General features: G+C 46.6%; 2 protein-coding genes across 3 annotated transcripts in view; both read left to right on the forward strand.

Moving 5' to 3' along the window:
- igsf21a (immunoglobin superfamily, member 21a) overlaps positions 1-17,482 on the forward strand; it is a gene marked incomplete at its 5' end in the record, with an annotated part of 144,574 nt that extends 127,092 nt beyond the window's left edge. The window contains 5 exons of one of the 2 annotated variants that reach the window (XM_083669030.1): positions 944-1,430; positions 10,177-10,277; positions 13,257-13,449; positions 15,725-15,763; positions 17,368-17,482. In XM_083669030.1, the coding sequence (XP_083525156.1) occupies positions 944-1,430; positions 10,177-10,277; positions 13,257-13,449; positions 15,725-15,763; positions 17,368-17,444 (897 nt within the window). In that variant the 3' untranslated portion in view covers positions 17,445-17,482. The remainder of the gene's footprint in view (positions 1-943; positions 1,431-10,176; positions 10,278-13,256; positions 13,450-15,724; positions 15,764-17,367) is intronic. The other variant, XM_083669029.1, reaches the window with a different exon arrangement.
- A 5,013-nt stretch (positions 17,483-22,495) lies between these two features.
- On the forward strand, positions 22,496-25,796 carry klhdc7a (kelch domain containing 7A). Its single transcript, XM_083668536.1, has one exon. It carries the CDS (start codon positions 22,559-22,561, stop codon positions 24,980-24,982), a length of 2,424 nt encoding a protein of 807 aa, XP_083524662.1. The 5' UTR covers positions 22,496-22,558; the 3' UTR covers positions 24,983-25,796.
- The last annotated feature ends 909 nt before the right edge of the window (positions 25,797-26,705 follow it).

Here is a 26,705-nt window from a genome sequence, read left to right on the forward strand (position 1 = left end):
ATACACCTTGAAGTCTTGTGTTCATTGTTAGGGGAGTGTGTGGGTTGTCGCTCCCTTCGGTATGTGAGTCTATGAACCCATTCAGCATGTGTTCCCAGGAGCATGGCGTTACGTCACAGTTGTTTACCCTCATTACTGCTATTTACCCACTAGAGTGAACAGCCCTGAGGTAGCTTCAAATCAAAGCATGCCTCAACAATCCCCTCACAAAGGAAGCCAAACAACGTTAGTGAAATGCTCTGTGTACGATAATGGCACTTTGATCTTGTGCAAATGGAATTCAAATGTCCAAAGGTCCCCTAACGGACCTGTGCAGATTACCTTTTTTTTTTTCTTTTTTTTTTTTTTCTTTTTTTTTTTGTTCTCTCTTCAAAAGGAAAAAAAAACAAAATGAAAGATTGCATTTATGCGCATGGAGCGTCAGCAATAGCGATGCCACAGGCAGGATCTAGGCATCCTGATATTAATGTTAATACCTGGAGGTTATGTGTTGAAATGGGAGCTCGAATTCCCTGTCAAGAGATACACCAGCCAGGGATCTGAATACCCCAATGAAATAGTGAGTAAACTCCTGTAATAATGCTGCATAAGGCCCGGCAGCACAGAACTCATCTCTGACATGGTGTAACTCTCCTCTGCACCTGTTAAGTTGTGACTGAACAAACACTGCATAGCATCGCCACTTCCAATAGTTGCAGTGTTGTTGCACTGCTCAAATCCAACCACAATCTCTGTCTTTGTTCTCTCTCTCTGTCTGTCTGTCTGTCTGTCTGTCTGTCTGTCTGTCTGTCTGTCTGTCTGTCTGTCTCTCTCTCTCTCTCTAACTCCATCTCGCCCTCTCTGTCTGTCTGTCTCTCTCTCTCTCTCTCTCTCTCTCTAACTCCAACTCGCCCTCTCTCTCTGTCTGTCTCTCTGTCTGTCTCTCTGTCTGTCTCTCTCTCAGGTGTACTTCAAGCGGGATGGAGAGTTGATAGAGGTGATATCCTACATTCACCCGTCAGCAGAGGAAGGGGGAGGCTCCGCGGGGGTGAGGGGGGCCAGGCCTCTGATCAGCAGGGACCTGGATGACACCAAGCTCCAGAGGTCTCTCTCCCTGCTGGACCCGGAGGGGCGGCCAGCCCGCCTGTCCACGGAGAGCCCCGCGCGGGGGCCGGGCCACACCCAGGGCCAGCAGCAGGCCTACGAGCCCAGCCCTGCCACGGAGGTCATCCCTGAGACGGTGGTGAGCCGGGAGTTCCCCCGCTGGGTGCAGAGCACGGACCCTCTCTACTACTTCAGCCACACCCACATCCCCCAGAGCGATGGCTCTGTGCTGGTGCAGGCCAGACTGACCTGGACCCTGAACCCTCAGCTGGACAACGACGCCCTGTTCAGCTGCGAGGTCAAACACCCTGCCCTGTCCATGCCCATGCAGAAGGAGGTAACTCTGGGTGAGTACAACAAGCCTACCCTTACCCTACCATAACTACCCTACCCTTACCCTACCTCCCCACCTAACCATTACCCTAACCTTACCATACCCTCCCCCCCCCCCCCCCATGCTCACCTAGGGCCCTGTAATAAACAGAATCACAGAAATTCAGACATAATGGAATCGGGCAATAGGCACATTCAGACAAATGTCAATTTGCATTTATATGATAAGAAAACAACTTAAATTGCTCCATGGCAATTATATTTTATGAAGAGTACACATTTGTGATGCAATTTTACCCTGCAACACCCCAATAACTTTTGCAGAAATGTCCCCTGTGTGTGAGTGTGTGTGTGTGTGTGTGTGTGTGTGTGTGTGTGTGGTGTGTGTGTGTGTGTGTGTGTGTGTGTGTGTGTGTGTGTGTGAGAGAGAGAGGTAAAAACAGCTTTTCAAAACATTAAACAACAGAAACTGCAAAGTACATGACAAAATACTACCTCTAATTAATGTGTTAATTGAATAGGCCACATGAGCTTGAGAACATGCAGTAAAAAAAATCATTAAAAAGCGTGAGGGAAACTTCTGCTGTCACTTGATGCACTCAGAGTCTGGGTGTGCTCAACTGATGATGCTGTGTTTGGCACTTGCACCCAGTGGCACAACAATTACACAATGAAAACGCAATGAAAATGACTTCTGAGTCCCAATTCAACAGCAGGGGCCTATGTTGTTTTGTTTCATTAATCAATATTTTCTTTCTCAGACTTATTTGCAGTGAATGTATTCTCCTACATCTATTGTTCTAGAAGCACTTAAATTAATAAAAAATATATGTAGTATAATTTGTGGTCATGTTTTAATGATTACAAGTGAAAATAAAAAAAATATTTTATAGGGCTCTACTTTCCCTCCCGACTGATCCCCCATTCAGCTACTGCCCTCCTTATGTCCCCCTCGCAAATGTACTCAGAAACAACACTGATTTCCATTTGATGCTTAATTGTGTGTGTTACTGCCGAGCAGATTGCGAGTTTGCTGTGGAATGCAAAACTCAAAGTAACTGACAGGGCAATTCATCGAGCTGTCTGTTGCTAGATTGAGTTAACTCACAAGCGTTATTGAAAAGTCAACCCGAATTAGGGAAGTCAAATGAGAATTTAAACACAGTGGCCTGTGATGTCACTGTGGAGGGGACTGAGTGAAGTCCCCACAGCAACACCCCCCCCCCCCACCACTACATCTGAAGTCCCCACAGCAACACCCCCAACCCCCCCCCACCCCCCACCCCCCACCCCCATCTCAAACAACTGCCTCCCAAATGCTTTTGATATGATGACACAGTCAGAGCTACTGTTGAATCCTGAAGGAACGTCTTTAACTTTCAGCTCGACTATGTGACTCAAAGTATATATCGTAGTGGGGTGGTATTTGTTTGTACTACACTGTGAAGTAAACATTATGCAGCTATTGCAGTATCGGGGAGTCGTATTTTCAGAGAAAAGTCAGCATTAACATTTGATAGGGAACGAACAGTGAGAGACAATTTCTGGCTTCCAGCAGGCCTCATTAACACTTCAAAGGGGTTGTGTCAGCATGGTCGTCCTGAAAACAGATACTGCAGCACAGACATGATAAACAGAGACATTACCTGCTCCAGGTTACAAGCTGGGCTATGAAAGAATACTGGTACGAGTTACATGCTGGGCTATGTGAAACTGCTGGTACGGGTTACATGCTGGGATATGAGAGACTGTTTGTATGGGTTGCATGCTGGGCTATGTGAAACTGCTGGTACGGGTTACACGCTGGGATATGAGAAACTGTTGGTTCGGGTTACACGCTGGGATATGAGAGACTGCTTGTATGGGTTCGATCCTGGGCTATGAGAAACTGTTGGTACGGGTTAGATGCTGGGCTCTGAGAAACAGTTGGTACGGGTTAAATGCTGGGCTATGAGAGATTGTTGGTATGGGTTACACGCTGGGCTATGGTTCACTGTCTTTAGAACACTTGACTTCTTTCATCTGGTAGACATGGAGGCAGGCTCTCCAGAGCCCTCTAGGAAACTAGGATACTTTTATAGCTGTGAAGGTCACAGTGATGACAACAAGAAAACAAGCAAAGCACTCAACAAAGTGGAATCAGAGGTTCGGGCCTACAGAGGGTCTAGTAACTATGGATGTTAAGAGCTTGCATGAGGCTCCTGGACCAGCCTTTCAAAACATTTTTAGAAATGTTCGATCCATTTATATATCGTTCTCCTATACTGCACCTCCCATACCAAGCAGTCAGATATATATAACCCATGTTCTGTAACAGTGAACATGAATATATACACAGTGGATCAGTGATATAATCATTGGTCTCAGGATAACCTGCAGCATGTATGATTAAAACAGATCCTCTTTCCTGCTGTTTAACATTTATGGTAAAACAGACTTCATACTCAATGGGCTGAAGGCCCAGAGAATGCCTTGCTAAAATGTCAAAGGCTTTCATATTCTGACAAGGCTTTTTTTTCTGTGCTGCGATTCAAGACATTCATTTATCGAAAGCTTTGTTCTTTAAAGTGATGGAAATAGCTTCTTCAGTCATTCCCTTTCACTGCCCTGAGAATAGAGAACAGAAAATGTCCATTTGTTGATTTTAATTGGAGCACACTTGAAATTCAAAGCATTCACAAACCTGCTTGGAGCCAGATTCAACCAGAGGTGGTGTGAATGAATGAATACTACTGCTGTGATACAATTCAGTTGGTTTATGTATGAGAGAAATACATGCATTTACAATAAACATCAGGTGTCATATGGAATAGAGGCAAAACATCTTAATTACTTAATTACTACATTAACATTGTAGTTGCATTGTAGTTGCATCATTTTATTTAATACATCCTGGTTTGACGTGATTATCTGAAGCAGGACACCTTGGCTCCAACGTGCACAGGCTTTATTCTGATGATCTAGTTATGAATGGCTAATTGCTCATGGGATCTGTGAAACTGTACCTACACTTCTCCCTCCCAAGGTCCTCCGGTGTGTTTGGTCAGGAAATGAAAAGGAAGTATTTGCACTGCCCATAAGTATTAAATCTTTCACAGATTTAATATTGCCACATGAGACGTAGCGACAGTCTGACAAGCCACCAGTGTTGTATTACACCTGATGAATATTCATGAGCAGCTCAGGGCGTGCTCGCCATACAAATGGGTTTGGGCCGGCGCCGGGCCTCTGGCACCGGGCCTTGAAAGAACGGGCCACACCTCTGTGAGTTCAGCGGCTCGGCCGCCCTGTCCTGTCTGTCTGTCTGTCTGTCTGTCTGTCTGTCTGTCTGTCTGTCTGTCTGTCTGTCTGTCTGTCTGTCCTCTAAGATGCATGAAGTCAGTCAGTGTTTCTCAATAATTAAAACCCGGCCTCTAAGTCCTGGATCTATCCATTATTCAACAGTATAAAAAAAAAAGTGAGTAGTTTTGTCCAGTTTAGTGTATTCTCACATAAATAAATTATAATACAGTGCAATAATACAAAATAAATACATAGAAAAAGGATAGAAAATGTTATAAAAGTGCATGTGCAGGTGGGATAGGAAACTCCACATGGGCTCATATTATACACCGCATCATACCATACTTAAACATAAAATACAGCTGTGAGCAGCCATGCCCGGGGTCTAAGCTCTGGCACAATATCACATCCCATGTTTCACAGGGCACAAACAGAATACTTTGAAAAAATGATGTGTCCATGATGTGTTTTGAGTGACCGATATAGAGTTTTATTAGCATTTCCTGTCATTTTGAAAAGTCTGAGAAATGCTCATGATGTGTTCTGTTGTGTTTTCAATGTTGTAGCACAAATAAAACGTCTTCTCCTCCAAATGTGGCAAATGTGTTCCTTGTGAGGACACAGGCCTATGTACCAATTTTCAGAATTCTATGTCACGGCATTTCCAAATTTGTATTTTCAGTTAAATGGTATAGCGCCACCTTGGGGCCAGATGGCATGACAATGCATGACAGGGTGTGGCCTACGACCCTTTACCATCTCACCAATATCCAACCTCCTATGCCTTACCCTGTGCTACATGGTACTGTACTACATTAAACACAATTCAAATTAATATGCAACTTCAACAATTACAATATTGTTCTGCACAGCTTTTTCTGCTTGGACCCCTAATTAAATGATAAAAAAAGAAAACAAATGACTTGGGCTATTTCATTTGTACTAATTGAAATGATTATTTCATATTCGGCACTGAGAGATGATCCAGGCTTCCTTGCTTCCACCAGTCATCTTCTCGTCAGACCGTGATAATCAGAGAGCAGATGCTCCATTTCAGGCAGGCTTGTGCAGGATGCATGAAAGAAAGAGAGAGAGAGAGAGAGGGTGTTTGTGTGTGTGTGTGTGTGTGTGTGTGTGTGTGTGTGTGTGTGTGTGTGTGTGTGTGTGTGCCCACGCCTGGTGTGTGTGTGTCTGTGTGTGTGTGTGTGTGTGTGTGTGTGTGTGTGTGTGTGGGTGGGTGTTTGTGTGTGTACGCGCTCGTAATACGTGTGTCTACGTTCACCTGCGGCTCCCTATTTCCATATTTATCACACTCCCAATCTTGCTGTTGTAAGAAGTACTGTCCTGTCTGTAGGATGAACGTGCCAGATAAATTACACACTGTCGGATTAATGATGATGCAATGATCCGGCAGTCACCTCTATACATCTGTCTGTGAGGCCTTTCTCTCCTCTTCACTACGGAGCCGTTCAACCAGCCAGTACCGCTGGTTCCCTTTGTCTACGATCAACTCATATCCAGTCAACCAGGCCGGTGATGTCAGGGGGCAGAGCTGCTGATGTTTTGCCGGATCACAGAGCACACCTGATGCTGATGCCGGGAACACAGTTGTTTACTGAGGGGTGTGTTTGTGCAGCGACCCGTGAAGAAGTGCCAACAGTAGAGTGGCCAGGTAGTAAAGTGGGGAGGATGGCTTGGCTTGGCTGGCTGGATCGCTGGCTGGCTGGCTGGCTGGCTGGCTGGCTGGCTGGCTGGCTGGCTGGCTGGCTGGCTGGCTGGCTGGCTTGGCTGGGTAGCTGGCTGGGTAGCTGGCTGGAGGGAGGCAGTGTGTCATGGGAGACTATGGCTCGTGTTCCTGTGAGGTTTCTGTTGGTAATTCTCCTGTTGTGCCCCCCCCCCCCCCCACACACACACACACACACACACACCCCGAGCCCACCCCTGCAGTACAATATGTCAGTCACATTGCATGCTGCATCTAATCAAAGGTGATGACGTGGGACGCCAACTGTCCCTGTTGGAGCGGGTCCCAGAAATCAACCATCATCCTCCCTGTCGGCCATGCCAGCGACCTCTGTGTGACGCCGTGACACCAATACTTAAAAATACCTCTTCCGATACTGTGTGGAGGTGAGAGCCACGTGGGAGGTTTAGCACCATCACTTCCCAAGATAATCGGCCAAATGGTGTCCTCAGCAGGGAAGAGGAAGAGGCTGAGGGCACTTGCTGTATGTGTGTATTGCTCATATTTTTTGGCACCTAGTGAGCTTGATTTATGCCACTCTGGGATGAGAATGTCTATCGTGACTTCAGATCTTATGATCTCTGCTGTTGGTACCGGTCCTGTTGTGGCCCTAGTTCTAGATCTGTTGGTACTGTACCGGTCCTGTTGTGGCCCCAGTCTTAGTTCTATTGGTACCGGTCCAGTTGTGGCCCCAGCCCTAGATCTGTTGGTACTGTACCGGTCCTGTTGTGGCCCCAGTCTTAGTTCTATTGGTACCGGTCCAGTTGTGGCCCCAGCCCTAGATCTGTTGGTACTGTACCGGTCCTGTTGTGGCCCCAGTCTTAGTTCTATTGGTACCGGTCCAGTTGTGGCCCCAGCCCTAGATCTGTTGGTACCGGTCCTGTTGTGGCCCCAGTCCTAGATCTGTTGGTACCGGTCCAGTTTTGGCCCCAGTCCTAGATCTGTTGGTACTGTACCGGTCCTGTTGTGGCCCCAGTCCTAGATCTGTTGGTACCGTACCGGTCCTGTTGTGGCCCCAGTCTTAGTTCTATTGGTACCGGTCCAGTTTTGGCCCCAGTCCTAGATCTGTTGGTACTGTACCGGTCCTGTTGTGGCCCCAGTCCTAGATCTGTTGGTACCGTACCGGTCCTGTTGTGGCCCCAGTCTTAGTTCTATTGGTACCGGTCCTGTTGTGGCCCCAGTCTTAGATCTGTTGGTACCGGTCCAGTTGTGGCCCCAGTCTTAGATCTGTTGGTACCGGTCCTGTTGTGGCCCCAGTCCTAGAGCTGTTGGTACCGGTCCAGTTTTGGCCCCAGCCCTAGATCTGTTGGTACCGGTCCAGTTGTGGCCCCAGTCCTAGATCTGTTGGTACCGGTCCTGTTGTGGCCCCAGTCCTAGATCTGTTGGTACCGGTCCAGTTGTGGCCCTAGTTCTTCTCTCCTACTGTACCAACCTCCACAAGGAAGATGTCTGTGCTGCAGGAATAACTGTGCTACGTGTTCACCAGGTTGCATTTCCTCTTTTCATTTAAGACTAAACTGCAGTCTGAGTCTCTGTAGTCATGTGTTGACAAGCCCGTAATCCCTCCTGTGTATGACTTGTCTAGCATCTGTCTCTCCTCCACGCGGCACAACTCCCCCTTCTAAACCACCTCTCTGACAAACGACAACAGAAGGAGTTTACTCCCGATCTAGAAGGGTGCATTGGTGGCGCGATATACGTGCGCGAAGCATTTTTTTTCTTCTTCTTCTTCTATCCCTATTACAAACGTGACAACGCAACTCCTAATCCATTAGGCAGATGGAGGGCAGGAATCACTGGCCGCCCAAGGAAAGGCACTGCTTCATTAGCTACGGAGGACAGGCTTGTGGTTTGATTAATTGGTGGAATCGAGGTAATTTATCTGTTTATTTATTCATCCTTTAGTTTAACTCGTCAATGGGAAACAAGCAGCAAATTATTTATATTGGGAGTCGGTGTGAGTTTAATTAATTGCGGTGAGTCATACTCTAGATAAGTGGACATCCACAATTCCCAAATTGTGTATGTGGTTCACTGTCTCTAACATACAGTACCTTCGAAAGGTATTCAGGCCCCTTCACTTTTTCCACATTTTGTTGTGTTATAGGCTCAATTTAAAATGGATTAAATTAAAAATAATCAATCCACACACAATACCCCTGAATAAGTATTCAGATCCTTTGCTATGAAATTAGCTAAAATGCAAAAATGTCACCAACAAATCACTCAGTAAGTTTAATTGAGTCCATATTAATGCAAGGATAATAGTTCCTGTAATTTTGGAATTAATATCTTTGTTTTTATAGGGTCTCTGATTTGCATAGGAATCAATTACACACAGCGTGCTATATGGTTATCTAGAGGGGAATTGTTAATCAAGTCAAACGATGCAGAACCAGCTTATGCAGGGCCAATTGAACCTTTCACACTCTCAGCTATGCCTCCTCCTCTTCTCCATTACCAAAGCCTCTTCAAAGGAAGCCGGTTCACTGGGCTGCCATCTTGGCTCCGCCTCTTTGGCCGCTTATTTTCAATTTGGAGACCAAAAACAGGACAAAAAACTCCCACAAAAACTCCACTCACGCCAAAATGATACGGATTAGCAACTTTTCCTTTCGGCTTTTCACATCAATAAAGTGTGTAGAAACATTTTGTGCGATAATTACAAGTTGTTGTAATGCCTTAAAATTCAGCTCTGTCTCTCTGGTCTTCCCAGCCTCCCACTCTAGTCGTACACACGTGTTGCTAGGGAAACGGTGCGAGAAAGACGCGAATCTAACAACGACAACTGTCAATAACACTAATCTATAGCTGTGTGGTAATTGGTCAGAAATGTATCGCCACGTGGGACTGGCGCCATCTTCCCCGTCTTTCGTAAAACCAATAGTAAATCATGGGAGTCGGCAGTATCTAGTACATACAATCTTCCTCTCCTGCTTTAAATCGCCATAGTTACACGGTTTCACCTTATCACCATGGTTATAACCCCTAAAGGGATGAGGCCTAATTATGTATGCAAATCATTCAACCCTATCTCAAACCCCCTCCCCCCCCCCCCCTCCTCTCTCTCTCTCTCTCTCTCCTGAAACTTCCCTTGTTTCAGTGGGACCAAATGAAACCCATCTGGGCGCTCTGGTCTGTACCAAGACAAGGGAATTAGTTCTCTGAGTGTTCCTTATCTCACCGCCTCCACACTCCTCCTGGAGCGCTCCGATTCTCCTCCAGTAATGAGTATCTACCCAATTTAGTCCCGTCGCTCTCCAAGGAGGGATACATCCTGCCCGATTGGAGGGACCTCGCAGCTCAATAGATGGACCCCGCAGCCGGTCCCCAGCCTCTCAGACCATGACCTTAATTGACAGGAAATTGTATTCACTTCTCCTCCTCCTCCTCCTCCTCCTCCTCCTCCTCCTCCTATCAAAACATTTGTCTGCTGGGTTTACTTGCCATGCCACTGGAATGACTCACCTTTTTTTCTCTCTCTTCTCTCTCTCTCTCTCTCTCTTTGTCTCCCTTTGTCTCTCTCTGTCTCTCTCTCTCTCTCTCTCTCTGTCTCTCTTTGTCTCCCTTTGTCTCTCTCTGTCTCTCTCTCTCTCTCTCTCTTTGTCTCCCTTTGTCTCTCTCTCTCTCTCTCTCTCTCTCTCTGTCTCTCTTTGTCTCCCTTTGTCTCTCTCTCTCTCTCTCTCTGTCTCTCTTTGTCTCCCTTTGTCTCTCTCTCTCTCTCTCTCTCCCAGCGGCTCCTAAGGGCCCCAAGCTACTGATGACCCCCAGCAGGGCCAAGGTAGGGGACACGGTGCGCATCACCGTGCAAGGCTTCCAGGTAGGACCTCCTGGGGTAAGTGCATGGGGGTTTGTGAAACCGGAGAGCCACGTTCAGCCTGGGATAAGAGGGGACAGGAGGAGATGCACAGTCAAGCCTGTCGAGTTTATGATATAGTGACCATTCCTACAGGGTGAGGGATATGCCATAACTGTATCTTCTCAGCCTACTGTCCATCCAGAATATGATCTTATTGATAGAGGTGTTATTGAAAACATTTGTTGAGAATAGAATGGTATGGCGGCCTAGAAATCAGTAGAACACTTAGTATTTATGTCACAGTTATACAGTTGGAGAACGTCATTTGTTGGACCGGTCTTCCTCAATGGACTTGTTGACTGTTTGTATTCTGCCTTGCGCCGCGAGTCGTATGACTGTTTCAAAGCAGAATGAAAAAAAAAACGTCCAAATCCTTTTGTTTATGATTCCCTGGAGTTATTTTGTGATGTTAATGGAGAATTCCATCATTCCAAGCCAGGAGGCATTCATTTCATGCTAGCTCAGGGGTCATGCTAACTCAGGGGTCATGCAAACTCAGGGTTCATGCTAGCTCAGGGTCATGCTAGCTCAGGGTGCTCCTGTCCGCAGAGAGGGGGCTTGGACCTGTTTGAGCATCACAGCATTGCAGCATCGAAGCGCGGGGATGCAATGAGTAATACAGAGAGATTGTCTTTGTGTAACTATCATCCTCTGCCAAAAAAGACTAATCTTCTTAGCGTGACTGGTCTGTGGTTGATACCCATCTGGGTGACAGGATGACACATCAGCGCTGTCTGCAGCCAGTCAGGTGGAGAGGACAGGGCTCATCCTGATTGGTCTACTGCAGCCAGTCAGGTGGAGAGGACAGGGCTCATCCTGATAGGACAAGCTAATGGGCCAGAGAACCAATTGCTTTTGTTACTTGTAACATTCATTCACTGCTCCAGGGATTACTGGCCATGATTGGAGGATGTTTTTGCAAAAGAAATTGTTCTATTTCTGGTTTGCTACTTTTTAATTGAAAAGATCTTAAAAGTTGATCTTGTGCTGATCTTTTTTTAGAGTAGTGCAGCCCATTGTAGGCTGGGAAGATGGATGTGCGTATTTCCGCCCACGGATCGAAAATGTATTTGAAGTTTTTCCTTTGAATAGTGTTAAGAATGGTCACCATAAACAGGCTTGACTGTGGCACGCAGCCAATTGGCTCGTTGGGAAGCAGGCATCAGTGCAGGGAGATTTATCCCAAAACAAATCTCCCTTATCCTTCTCTGGACCAAGGCTCTAGGGTTTCACCACTGGATAAGAGTGTATGCCAAGACACATTATGTCCTAGACCTCTCTTCCCGTATGACGATAAAAAAAGATACTCAGTATCCCCTCCGGTTTATTGTTTCAGAAATGAGTCATACATTGGGGTTGTAATTTAGTATCTTCATGATTTGGTTATAGTCCTCCACTGTGTTAATTCAAATGAGAAATGAGATAGGCACTGATGCTTTCATTGGTGCAGAGCTTTTGTAATTTGGGAGGCCGATGGGGATACGTGACAGGAAGGTCTCACTCGGACCTTTCAGTGTGTTTTTTATCTCGATGTGACCTTATTGCCATGACAGCGCCCCACATCAGCAAACTCATTCCATTGCTGTCACCGTGCAAGCTTCAAGAACTGTTCTCAGGGCAAGCATTCATGACAGGTTACACGACTCATACCAGCTTAGTCAGAACGATGACAGACTAGCTTAATACGGAGGAGGTTCACTTCATTAAACCCTTTTACGGGAGTCTTTAACTCGGTCACGGAGAGTCTTTCATTGAGTCACAGAGAGAGTCTTTCACTGGGTCACAGAGAGAGTCTTTCATTGAGTCACAGAGAGAGTCTTTCATTGAGTCACAGAGAGAGTCTTTCATTGAGTCACAGAGAGTCACAGAAAGAGTCTTTCACTGAGTCACCGACAGAGCCACATTTCAAATTGCTGAAAAAAAAAAAAAAAACACTGCCAGGACTATTACTGGCTCTTCTTACTGGAATTTCACTCTGTTGCATCACACCATTCTCCAGGAATAGACCACACCCACTCCTATTTATAGCAGCCCCTTTTTCACACAACATAGTGTCTATAACGTCAGCTCAGTATGGCCTCAAACCCTACACCCGTGTTGACGAAACTAATAGTTTCCTCACTGGATTCACGCAGAACAGAGATTCAGATTAGCCGGTTGTTCTTTGACCGCGTGTGTGTGAGTGAAACGACTGTATGCCCCGACGACTGTTCATTCCCTTTGTATAACCTCTAAGTGCCACAGCCTCCTCATCTCGCCACTTCACTCTCTACTGAACTCCTTCCCTGGTGACCTGCAGCTGTCTTTATTTTAATCAAATGTATCCAGCAGATGGCAGAAGAGAGCAGATCTCGAGGGCTTCAGCAGGGGCGCCTTTATGCCCTCAGAGCAGGAGGAGGCTGGTGGAGGTAGAAATCGGAGGATGTACATGGAGTGCAATGAGGAGTGGTGTGTTTGATACCGTTCCTCATTACGATCCATGCATTTACAATGAGCCTGTCCTCCGATTTCTCCCTCCGGCAGCCTCCACTGCCTCAGAGGGAGACGTCTGCAGAAGCATAACAATAATAGCCATCTTGTTAAGCCCTCTTATGGTTCCTATTATCTATAAATATGTCAACCCACTTGATAAGAATGGAATGAAATTAAGAAAAGAAGGACGTATTTTTAAATGGTGGCAGACTCTCTGGAGATGCACCAGACAATGTGAAAAACTGTTCTAACTTGCCGTTGCATTCGGGGAAAAATGGAGCTTGTATTATTCATGCTTCCTTTGCTCTTAATCTCTTTCTTGCCTGAATTTTAGACTTTCTCTCTGCTACTCTCTTGTCCACCCCCCTCCCTCGCACAAACACACACACACACACACACACACACCCACACACACACACACACACACACACACACACCCACACACACACACACACGCACGCACACTGATCTGTTCCTACTTAGAACGAGGTGTTTCCTGAGCCTCTCTTCACCTGGACGCGTGTGGGGGGCCGGCTGCTGGACGGGAGCACGGAGCGGGATGGAAAGGAGTTGATCCTGGAGAGAGTGCCAGCGGAACTCAACGGTTCCATGTACCGCTGCACGGCCCAGAATCCCCTGGGCTCGACAGACACACACACTCGCCTCATTGTCTTTGGTACGTGTTCAAGCTCATTACCATACCTCGGCCTTGTTCTGGAGAGTGCTGCTGGGCGTCAGGGACGTCACATGAGTGAATTCATGGGTTATTTCAAGGCCACTGACGACCAAACATTATGAAAATTCAACTTATTATTGCCAGTACTACCAGGTACTATACTTTTAGATATTTATGCGGCCGTTTTACATATGAATTATCTATGCAAACTAAGTGCATGATTAATAAGTGATTGTGCCACCAAATGACACAACAGTGCATCTTCCAAAAGGCTGGTTTGTGAAAGTTAGAAATGCAGTGTGATCAAGGGAGGCTGGTGGAGGTAGAAATCAGAGGACAGACTTGTTGTAATGCATGGAATGGAATGAGGAATGGTATCAATGGTATCAATGGTATCAAACCACACATATCGGATACCATTCCTCATTCCATTCCATGCATTACAATGAGCCCGTCCTCCGATTCCTACCTCCACCAGCCTCCCCTGTGTGTGATGTGTGGGACCAGAAGCAGCCGCAGGACTCCCATGAGCAGACAGCCAGTACTGTAGCCACGCTGTCACCCTCTGCTGACTGCTAATAGTCACATCAAAGGCCAATGATATCACAGATGATGTTTGCTGTTGACAGTGTTATCCAACCTCTGTTGAGTGGCTCGCCCAGAGCAGGATCACTCTTTTCATGATGTTGTATTTATCCCAGTCCCTGCGTCATTAGTTTGCTGTTGTTGACGTGGGAGTCTTAGGTCTGTGTGTCCTGTGTCTCTGAGAATGTTTACTCAAGTGCCTCTGTGGAAGAGACGGATCCGGCATGACAACTGATCAGAGGACAGTTAATCAGGAGCGAACTGATTTAATCGAAACTGCTCTGTTTTTTTTTTTTGTATTTATTTTGTTGCTTCTGTATGAGTGTGAGAGATGGCTGTGACGACGGGGATGGAACGAATACTGATTTGAGCCGCTGAGTTGATTTGATACAGGGGAGACTGTGTAGTATTATGCACGTCTTTGCAGCCACTTGAGAGCCATCAGAGAGCAAATCAACACTGAGCTCCGTTCAGAGAAGAAGGCCATTTCCTGACAGTAATCTCACTGTGCCGGTGTAATGAAACTAAGAACAGTCTGTCCATCACTGTCTCGACAATTTCCCACCTTGACATCCTTCCCCGTGAGCTAGGTTTTGGAAAATGTCAGAAACTTACAAATTGTTGGGTGAACTCAAAGGGCCCACTTTGAGACAAACTGCCACTTTGGCAAGGTGTTACCTTGGGGAACGCTTTGGTAGAAAGAGCACTAATGCCTATTTAACACCTGGGTGCACCCTAAGGTGTCATCGGCGGCCTGTGGGGAGAAGTCCATCCGTCTCCTTCTTCCCCTGTCCTAGACGCCTTCTACTCATGCTTAGGGGAAGGAAATTGTGATTGAGCGACCTTGGCTCCACCCCCCCCGTTGCCTTGAAATGAGACACTTCTGTCTCCCGGGGGGGCCAGGGCGGGTATCTGGAGCTGCACTCACTTGGCAAACTGTTCATTATACATCATCAGAAATAATAGGGTATAATGATGCCTTGTTATTGAGCCTCTCTGGCGGGCTTTGAGAGGCAGTGCTTATGAGTTGATGATGTTCATCTCAAGCCACCTTCAGAGATAATACCCTGTGTGATTATTGTGGAGTGAGTCGCTAGCTGGCTGGGGGAGGCGGTGCTGTCACAAACACGCTGATTTCTCCTCTGTTCGCCTGATGGTGTGAGGGACGAAACACTTCCCCCCAGCCTCTCTCTTTCTCTCTTCTCTCTCTCTTCTCTCTCTCTCTCTCTCTCTCTCTCTCTCTCTCTCTCTCTCTTTCTCTCTCTCTCTCCCTCTCTGCTCAAATCCAACCACAATCTCTGTCTTTGTTCTCTCTCTGTCTGTCTGTCTGTCTCTCTGTCTCTCTGTGTCTCTCTCTCTCTCCCCCCCCCCTCTCTCTCTCTCTCTCTCTCTCTCTCTCTCTCTCTCTCTCTCAACCACTTCCCACAGAGGATGGTAGCTAGTGTTTATCTAGAGTGGTGTCAGGAGACCTGTCCCCTTCATGTGCATGGTCATACTCTCTGCAGACCCCTCCTGCACTGGCCTACATACGTCTCTGGGCACTCAGAAACATACTTACAAACATACTTAAAGGTGTGAGAGTTTCTCTCTCTCTTTCTGTGTCTCTCTCTCTAACTATCTCTCTCTCTCTCTCTCTCTCTCTCTCTCTCTCTCTCTCTTTGTCTAACTCTCCCTCCCTCTCTCCCCACAGAGAATCCGAGCATGATGAAGAACACTCAGAATCAGAACAGTAAGTATGGGCGTCATTTTAACTATTGACATAAATGGTCTCTGTTGTACACATCACCATGATGTGTTCATTCACTAATTAGAATTAGATTCGATATTTGAGATGACAACTATACTCTGGGCCCCAATTTGATTCATCAAATAATGCTGAGCGGAGCAAAAAATACCTCAGAATACTCTCCAGCATATTTCTTATTGTAGTTTGATTTGAATTTTAACAATGGTTTTGAGAACACTATCATTATTTACTGTTTTAATTTAATGAGTTTTTGTAGATTCAAAACTCCCATTGGATTATTTCTCATTAGAAATACTAAATTAAAGATGGTCGACTTTGTCCCAGTTTTACCAATTGTTGCACATGCACATATTGGGGCTATATATAATATCTGTCCAAAATGTGATTAGAAAGGACTTAACTGTTGTATGGCGAATGGAGAATTTAAATAATGATTATGTATTCAGGCTATAACAGGGTGTGATACAATGTTCATACTGAGGACAGGTGAAGAAATGTCTGTCATTCCATCATCAACACAATTCCGCATAAAAAGACAGTTCAATCTGAAAATCTTGTCACAAGATTCAACCCTCCGGAGACTAACCACCTCAATCAGTTCTGGAGGAGTGTGAGATAAGGGTTATTTCATACCCACTGTGGTGTCTTAGATTATCATATCTGAAGATTGACAAAAGGGACTGCAGATTTTCTCTCTCTCTCTCTCTCTCTCTCTCTCTACTCTCTCTCTGTCTCTCTCTACTCTCTCTCTCTCTCTCTCTACTCTCTCTCTCTCTCTCTCTCTCTCTCTCTCTCTCTCTCTCTCTCTCTCTCTCTCTTTGTCTTCCTCTCTTCTGCCTCCTGCTCTGCATTCCATACCTTACGGATGTAAATTTGAATATGTAAATGTCTGTGGCGAGTGCGGGAGCAGGTGTGCCACAGCAAGGACAGAATCAGGTCAGCGTGGAGGCTGATGGCGGAGCGAGCCTCCGAGCAGACATGCCTCGCATGCAGCTCAGATCTGTGTAGAACACGGTCCCGAGAGGTCCCTGCAGCACGTGTTTGTGTGTGTGTGTGTGGGGTGGGGGGTGTGTCTGTGTGGGGTGTGTGTGTGTGTGTGTGTGTGTGTGTGTGTGTGTGGGGTGTGTGTGTGTGTGTGCGTGCGTGCGTGGGTGCATGCGTGCGTGCGTGCGTGCGTGCGTGCGTGCGCGTGCGTGGGTGCGTGCGTGCGTGCGTGAGTGCGTGCGTGCGTGTGTGTGAGTGTGTGTGTGAGTAGACCACCCTATCAGTCAGTCAGCACAGGGGCCACAGCAGACCAACAAAACTACGCTCCCTGTAAGGGGAAGCATTCATCTCTGTCAGAGCTCCAGCGCTCTGACTGTGGTAACAAGTGTGTTAGAATATTGATGATAATGGAAATGGAAATGAAGTGAGGGAGAGGAACAATGCTGTAGAGGCAGAGGTTGTTGGAGTCATAGCTGTTCTTATATATGTTGTCACTGTGGGCAAAGCTATAGTTTTAAAGTTGTACGTGAACAAGTGGGTAATCAGCAGAAGAAGATGAGGAGATTATGATCTGATTATGACTCTTTCTGTGGCCTTTACAGATGGAGCTTCTCGCACCGAGCTGCTTGGACTAACATGGATGCTGCTGGTGCTTACAGTGACTGTGGAACTGACGTGAAGTCTCCCAACAAACACACAGACACACAGAAATGTGCGCTCATACACACACGCGCACACACACACACACACACACACACACACACACACACACACACACACGCACACACACACGCACACACACACACATGCACGCATACACTGGCACGCACGCACGCGCACACACACACACATACACACACACACACATACGCACACACATACACATACACACACACACACACACACACACACACACACACCATACACGTCACGATACTGCAAGCCTTTTCCAGCCATCCAACAGACCCTCCATGTGTCCGTCTATCAGGAAATCAGTGTCACCACCGGATGGCGCTCCACTCTGTTTTTGTAATGAGATAATAACCATGATTACGATATTAAAGAGAACAGCAAACTGAAGATGAGAATAACCACCTCAGTACACCTGGCCCTGCCCAAACACACCGTCCGTCCTCTCTTTGTGTTTCTTGTCCCCACATCTGCCTGTTGATATATGAAAATAAAAACCAGTTGTTGAAAAAAAAGGAAAAGAAAACGCATTTGGGTTTGTTTTGATGAGTTCAAACGTCGTCGCTGGTGTTGACCGAGGAGAGAGGGAGGGAGAGAGAGAGGGAAAGAGAGAGAGAGAGAGAGAGAGAGAGACACTGAACTGGCGCGTGGGCAGGACCACCATAATGACCCCATCGTCCCTCCACCTCATCCGTCTGTGTGTGGCGTGCAGTTAAACAACAAGAACAAGCACACAAGCTCGATGGGAAACTTTTGATTTTTGATTTCTATCGTTATTTCTTTTTTTTTTTCTTTTTCTTCTGATGGTTTGGAATGTACGAGCGGACTGAACGCAAAGACGCAATGGAAAAAAAAATCTCCTTTTTGAGTGTATTTTGTGTACATCCGTGTAAATATTGAAGATAATTAAAGAGGTTATATGGGTTCAGGTCAACGGAACGGGTGCTGATGAAGGCTTGGGGAGGGTCAGCAACCTTGGTTTGTATTTTCTCATCCTTATCCCCTGCTCCAGGAGATCAGAGAGACAGAACGTCTACACAGCCTTCTGGTTTTCACACATCCAGTCGTCTGCATCTGTATGGCAGGGTTGGAAAATGAGGACAGTAAAAAATGCAAATATCTAACATTATGTCTGCCGTTTCTTGGGGTTGTGGTGCATGTGACGTTTGACGATATGTTCTCCTTTTTGTGTGTTGCGGTGGCCTCCACTGTACATCATTGTCACTGGCCTGTAATCCAGCTATTTACTTGTTACATACTATCTTAAGTGACCTGCGTTGTGTACAATACGTAAACTCTTACCCTGACATTACTAGTAGGATCATTTTAGCCACCATTCCATGAACAATGCTCAGCTGACACGGTGTGTAAACAGGGGTGTTGCATCTGTGTCATATCACCTGTATTAAAATGGAGAGATGATCAAAATCGGATGGCTTGACTTTACTTCTATAACTTGGCTCTTTTGGTTTTAAGTGTACAGGGACACATCATCCACTCCCTAGAGGATAGGTGGTCCAGCCATCACATCATAGGATATCACCGAACAATCCAATTCATATGAGGATAACTTAAAAAAAAAAAAAAAGAAAAAGAAATGCTGTATGTACTGTAGTATCATAGGTGTCATGAAAATATGACTTGTTATATTATATTGTAGACATTCTCTCAACACATCAACAATATGTTTTGTGGAAACTTGACACTGACCATGACTGTGCACATTCATTACTTTTAGAGGAACATTAAGTGATAATTGTGTCAGTTTCATGCGGGCTCGCTATGGTTTACAGCAGACGAACAGACATTTCAAAGTTTTGGTTACCCTTCGCAACCACCGCTAAACTGAACTTTGACCTCCACTGACCTTGTACAGCCTCTGGGGGTGATTCTGGCATCACTGTTTACCCTTGCATGTACATGTGTCTGTACATGTGGTCACTTGCCCCTCACACACACTGTGAGGGTTGGCTTAAAGTGGCAATCTGGGATTCAAACAACAACAAAGTGGTCTTTTTCACAGTTGAGGGATGGGGCTGGAGAAATGTAACCACTCTCAAATTCATTGACGGAGCTAGCTAACCATGGAGTAAAATAAGCTTATATGTTGGGTTCTGATGTGGTAAGACAGCTGAACGATGCTCATTAGGCACCTATAAGTAATATTCTTCAAGATTGAATAACAAAAATATCATCATTTAAAAGTCAAAATATGGATGTACAGTACTAATCCCAGACTGCCCCTTTAATGCAAGGTAGCCTAATCCTGCATTTTTGGGGGGGAATTTGGAAGAATTGCAATTTAAACTATTCTAGACACATCATGTATTAACGGATCAAGGCTTAAACCTGGTGGGAGGTAAGAGAGGAGGTTCTTAAGGCTTAGTAGTAGAAAGGTTAGACCTATCCTCTTGAGGGTTGTCTGCCTCACATTGCTGAAGTACAATTCATATTCCTTCATGCTGGAAACGACTGCTGTGTAGCTTGGAGAAAACGATGAACACACAATGTGCATTGAATTATTAATATATCTTTTTTTCTAAGTCAGGAGGGGACATGAAGCATAATAGTTTATTTCACTATCATGTCAATTTTGTTTCAAGACGCTTTTTTTTTTGCTTGTATTTATCTCACCATTTACATGAAAAAGAGAAAACAGGTTCATCAGCTACTCTGAAAGCGTTAAAACATGTGCAAATTGTCTTGTAATGGCTTAATTATGCGGCCCTGATAAAATGCACATTATTACTTTGTTTACAAATACTCATTTGTTTTTCTCTGCTCGTGCATCACCACCAAATGATGAAAGGGGTTTTCCACCGTAAAAAAAAAAAAAACATGTTTATTTATGTTCGTAATCTGAACTGAAGGTCATCCATGATAAAAAAAATAAAAAATAAAAAAACAAACAATGGACCAAATAAAAGCGCACTACAATGAATTATGCATACATATGAAATCCTGTCTCTATTGTATTCATGGCTTGTTTACATTATTTGAAGATGACCAACAGAGGAAGCGTATGAAAGAAGAATGTAATTAACTTTCTCATTGTTCGTAGTCGGGCTTCCTTCCAGGGGGTTCAAAGCAAACGGAGGAAGACAAAAAAAATAAACTAGGAGTAGTGCTAAACGTATTGAATCACATTTGCCCGCTAATGGTTTGCTTGTTCACACTTCAGTGGTAAACTGTTTAAATCGTGGGTAAGAGACGGCAGAAGGCCTTAGGTTCTGCTTCCCTCTCCTAGTCATTTAGTCAGTCCTTTACCCTGATTATTTGGCATCAACAAATATGGTATAGACTTCACTTTCCCTTCCTCCTCCATCACAGTTTATCCTGTAATGTTTTCCACAGCCTACAGTCTACACCACCACACCGACAACAATCACCCTGGCATGTTAATATAGAGCCCTTGAAATATACATGGTTGGTTAAATTGTTTATGTTACACATTTCCTGCTGATGTCACAGGTGGAGAAGGGGGAAGGGGGGGGGGGGGGGGGGTGAAAGTGTCTCCACACAACGCTGCGCATGCCGGCAGTCCTTCATGGCGCTCCTCTGCCTGCACGCGTTCCCGAACAACACACCTGAGACAGCTCGCCAGCGAGGATAAGGAGCTGCCTTTGTGGCCCGCCGGTGAATTATTCAGGACTTAGCCGTGCCCCGTGGCCCATTGCCGGCTGAATCCGGTTCCCGCTGTGTCATCTGGAGGCGGTGCTGGTATCAGATGACCAAATAGTGCCTATGTCAGAGAGGATGCTGTTTAAACGGCTCCCTGCGTGAGTCATGACACACCTACTCAGACGATGTCCGCAGTGCTGCTCCTGCTGCTGCCGCTGTGGCGGTTAAACTAACTCCTTGTTATGACCCTGACCTCGGTCAAGCATGTTGTTATCGGCAACGCAGATGACAACGCAATGACATCTCCACTGGGGTGTCTGAGTGACGGGTCGCGGAGGGGTGTGACAGAGATGCACTGCATGTGTGTAGGCCAGAGCCGTCTGTTCGTATGGATGATGTTGTCAGACTCTTAAAAGTCAACACTTCATTTTCATAGCATGGATGCTCTGAAGGCTAACTCCATCTCTCCTCCTTGCGTTCATGTCGGAGTGTAAAGCTCTTATGATGTACAGTACCAGTCAAAGGTTTGGACACACCTTGCCATAGTTTTGATGTCTTCGATATTAATCTACAATGTAGAAAATAATTGTAAAAAAAAATAAAGAAAAACCATTGAATGAGAAGGTGTGTCCAAACTTTTGACTGGTACTGTACTGGTACTGTTTTGACTGGTACTGTACTAGAAGCCCATTTGACGAGTGCACTCACCCTGTGACTCCTCTCTAATGCGAATGTTTACGGTTGTTATTACATACTGTTATTACAGTCCATCTAGATAAGAGGGCTCTCCGTGTCCTTCAGTGAGCTGGCAGAGCAAGAGACCTTTGATCTGTGGCTTTGGCTGTGCAAACAGCTGCATCCTGCTCTTTACCTGAGTGTTTTATGAATACGGTACCGCCTATCAGTGTTCTCCTCCCCTTAGTCAAACCATGTCCCCTGTGTACACGATACAGCCATATGTTGCAGCTGGTGAAGGAGTGTGACCTATCATTAATTTCTTGTGGACATACAGTATCTGAAGTACAGAAATATGATCCAGGCCACTCCCCTGCGTAATGTAAACACTAAGCTCAAACAACAGTAGCACCCCACCAAGTAATACAATAAATTATATCCATGTACATCCCTTGGATAATAGTTTCAAATTTGTTTAATCTCTTGAGCAAATTACAATAACAACTCATGTCCTGTACAGTATGTGATGAGTCAGCAAATGATATAACCAAATAGAGGATTATTGAGCATTTGAATGTCCTGTCAGGCATAGTGAACCTGCAAGCTCACCTGATGCAGGTGGCCCAGGGCCAGGCCAGGCCCCGCCCTGCAGAGAGATGCAAATAGTGTTTCTGCCGGTATCAGCTTACTCTGCCCTCTCCGTCCTCGTAGAGGAAACAACACAGACTCACCGCAGCTCTCGAAAGATGGGAGGCAGGGGATACCTGCCATCATTGGCTTAGATGATGCACTGAATAGAACATACATATGGTGAAAGTGCAATTCAACGTGGGAACTCTGACTTTAACAATGCCCATAGCGGATCTATTAGGTGTCCAGTTTGACATGCAGCTGCTGGGGAAGCTGACTCTGTCTGTGGCCGCTGTGCTCTTCACCTCTTGGGCATACCGGTTCTACAGCTCCAGGGAGAAAGGAGAGAGACCTCAGCTCTACATCAAGGACCCTCCAGATGGGGACGGGGAGACTCAACCACCACCACCACAAAATGGAACATGCCGGAACTGCAAGATGGAGCTGCGACCTCAGAGTGCACCTGGTAAACCTAAACATGACACCGGCGATGAGGAGCAGCAACAGCCTGGACTCTCACAGATGAGCCCTGTCACTGATGACCTGATACCTGACAACACCACTGAAGGGACAGGTGAAGGACAACAACCCCAGACTGACACCGGAGAGCTTATAAACATAGAGGAGATGTCGGGATCACAGGTCAGGTCCACCGTAGAGCTAGACATCAGTATGGATGGAGGTATCCCTCTGTATGGAGACGAGGCTGAAGTGAAGACCAATGACAGTATGTCTGAGTGCACGTTGAAACTCCCTGAACCTTCTGAGAGCGGGGTGGCCAGCCCAACGGGGCGCCGATCCCCTTGCTTCCTCCAGAGGTTAGAGGGCAGCTTGGGGGTGGGCGTGGGCAGAGAGCTGAGGCATGACCTGGGCAATCAGGGGTCCTACTCCACCTTCCTCTCCAAGGCGGAGATCACCGTGGAGGATGCTAACCTGGTGCTGGAGAGGCCTGGGGACCAGAGCGTCGTGCGTGGGAAGATCTATGAGTATTATGTGGAATCGTCCTCACACTCCATCACAGACACGACGAGCCCCATGATTGGGCCCCAGGAATGGCCCCGTGAGGGGGGTTTGTTGGACTCACCGTTGAGGGAGTATGGTAGTCGTGGAAGCAGCCTAACGGAGCCCCCCTCCTCCCTCAGCCCCATTATCATGCGTGATCTGGTTTTACCTCAAAACCTTGCCGAAGACCCCTTCCCTCCCATCAGCCCGGAGTCCCCACACACCAACAAGCAGGGGCCTGTACTTCTACGCAAGGACAGCTACCTGACAGCAGCTGAACACCATATTCCCTTTCTGCCACCCAGAACCTCAAGCCCACTGAGTCAACCCCACTCCCGGGCCTCCTCATCTGGGTATCCCAGCCCTCTCAGCCCCCTCAGTCCCACCACGGATACCAGGGACTGCCCATGGGAGGGGCCCAGTTTAGAGACCATAGCAAGGGGCAGATTTCTAAATATGCCCCTAGAGAACCAGGGCAGCTCCGAGCTGGACAGCCTGGAGGGGAAGCTTGATCTGGGCAACTGTATGGAGGTGCTGGGCCTGGCTAAGAAGCATGGGAATGCCCCTCTGCAGCAGGCAGCCCTCAGAGTCATGTCTGACAACTACCTCCAGGTCCTCCGGGACCCGGGCCTGTATGGGAGGCTGATGGCAGGGGAGCGGGACCAGATCCAGAGGCAGCGTATGAGAGGCAGGCAGTACCTAGTGGCTGCCGACATGGACCCTCGGGACTGGGTGGGAGACACGGCTCAGGGGACCGAGCAGCGCAGGACCTCCAGCGGGCTTTACTACTACGACGATTACAAAGACACCTGGCACCAGCTTGGCCTCATCCCACAGGAGGTGACCTCTAAAGGCAGTGCCATGTGCACTATGGACAACTACCTGTTTGTAGCGGTGGGCTGCAAGGGCACAGACCGGGACATGAAACCCTCAAACAGAGTGTTCTGCTTCAACCCTGTGACGTCCATATGGAAGGAGATCAGTCCTATGAATGAGGCCAGGCCCCACTGTAAGCTGGCAGCCCTGCAAGGCCGCGTCTACGCTATCGGAGGGGAGTGCCTGTCGACAGTGGAGTGTTATGACCCGCGGACGGACAGGTGGACATTCGTGGCTCCTTTGCCCAACGATACGTTCGCCGTGGCTCACCGCGTCACAGTGTGCAATGGGGAGCTCTTCGTTTCGGGGGGAACCCTGAGGTACACGCTGCTGCGTTACAACCCCAAAACCAACGCGTGGAAGAAGAGCCTGATCGTGGGCAGCAAGGAGAGGACCACGGAGATGGTGGCGGTGAAGAGCTTCCTGTACCGCTTCGACGTCAGCCCGCTGCTCGGTGTTAGCGTGTACCGCTACCACACGGTCGCTCGGCTGTGGTACGAATGCTGCTGCAAGCGCCTCCTCCACTGCCCCGCCTTCCAGTGCGTCGCCGTCGACAACACCATCTACTGCGTGAGCCGGCAGTTCACCATGCGCTTCCTGGCCGATGAGATCTCGCCGGCGTTCATAGCCGAGGACCTGAGTGTCCTCTCTGGCGCCAAGGGCGTCATATTCCCCGTTGTCCTCTCACTGCCTGATAAGAAGGCTCTTCAGACCAGCGTCTGACCGACCACGACTGCTTTTTCTTCATCTTCTTCTGTTTAGCACAACAAAGGACTCAGCAGCGAGGAAGAGCCTGCATGGCGTTCCTCCTGCAGAGGCTGTTTCCTGAGGTTGGATTGCCTGCTGGGAAGCACAGCTGTCCTAATCACAGGCAATGAAAGTAAAATATTATTGCCATTAATGGTAATTAGACGACTGCTTGGTTTGATCTATTCAGGGTGCGCTCACATATGTGTTCCTCAATAAACAAAGCTACCACTACTCTTCCCAGGTTGAGACAGAGCTGCTTTTATGCTGTTGCTTTTAAATAGTATGGATGTTGCTATAAACATTAATAGCATGACTATTGTAGAGAATATTTGATTGAAATTACATGAATGCACCAAAATAATTAATGGCTTCAAAGATGGCAATCTTCTTTCTTTTTTTTCTTTCTTTTTTTTACAGCTGGTTCTCTATCCTTTAAAGAGATGCTACAGGATTTTTGTATATTTTCATCCACTAGTTCTAACATTAGCGCGAAACGGGTCCACAAAATAAACAGAAATATTGTAAAGCAATTACCTGACTGGGCAGAAAGGAGCACACATCCCTACTCCCATGAGCAAAAGCTTATTATGCTGAAGTTGGTTGGCTTTTAACTGAGGACTGTGTGGTCTGTGTAAAGAGACCCATTTACAATATATCATGAACCATTTACAATATATCATGAACCATTTACAATATATCATATTAAGTCAAAAATCCTGCAGCATCTCTTAGTACAGTATGAGATGTACAGTACATATACAGAATTATTCATGTTCTCTATTCACAAATTTGCTCTGTAATACAACTCTTAACTACAATTAGTTGTAAAATGCTAAACGTGAGTTAATTGGTGTGATCGATAGTTTGATTGATTGATTGATTGATTCATAGTTGCAGAGACAATATACACGTGTGGTTGACTGAAAATCCAAAATGACTGTCCAAAATGAAAAGTATAATCATATTATTATTCATGTGAAATCATGCTGTTTGTTCCTTTCACAAGGCAAAATCAGAGACCAAAGAAAATAGCACTGACTGACACAGCACTCTGAGGCACATGTGTGCGACATGTCGCCATAGCGCCATCATGTGGTCGGCACAGAAAACAGGACGGCACAAAGGCTTGATCTGGTGTGTGTAAAGCACACAATAATCCACACACACATTATCTGAGACACACCAGAATCCGCAGCTGACTTGGGTGTTTAACAGACTAGCAGGGGGAGTGGCAGAGGGCTTAAACTGCCCTGGGAGGCAGCAGGAGAAGCCAGACACAGATGGTTGACCATCAAACATAAGCATCTTTGATTCCTTCTAATTAAACACTTTGATTCCCTGTAATTAAACACCTAATGGAATGGGAGTTAGCTCTCCTTAGATGACTCATGGCTCCAGACAGGCATAATACTCAGGTCAGTTCCGACATCAACATTCAGGGTATCTGGGGCAATACTAACAGTGTTGCAAATATTAAGTGTGAGGAGAAAGAATTTGCATGTGATTATCCTCTAAATGGGCAGACGTGAATAATGGACTCACCCTCCTCCCCTCGTTTACACTCACACGCACTCTCTCTCACTCTCGCTCCCTTTCACACACACACACACACACACACGCACACGCACACACACTCACACACACTCACACACGCACACACACACGCACAGGGCAGGCGTAGACTTCAAGAGGATAT

This window comes from Argentina silus (assembly GCF_951799395.1).
Source record: "Argentina silus genome assembly, chromosome: 4".
NCBI lineage: Eukaryota > Metazoa > Chordata > Actinopteri > Argentiniformes > Argentinidae > Argentina > Argentina silus.

Coding starts and splice junctions, on each gene's coding strand:
- klhdc7a (XM_083668536.1), top strand. CDS start 22,559: ATGGTGAAAGTGCAATTCAACGTGGGAACTCTGACTTTAACAATGCCC.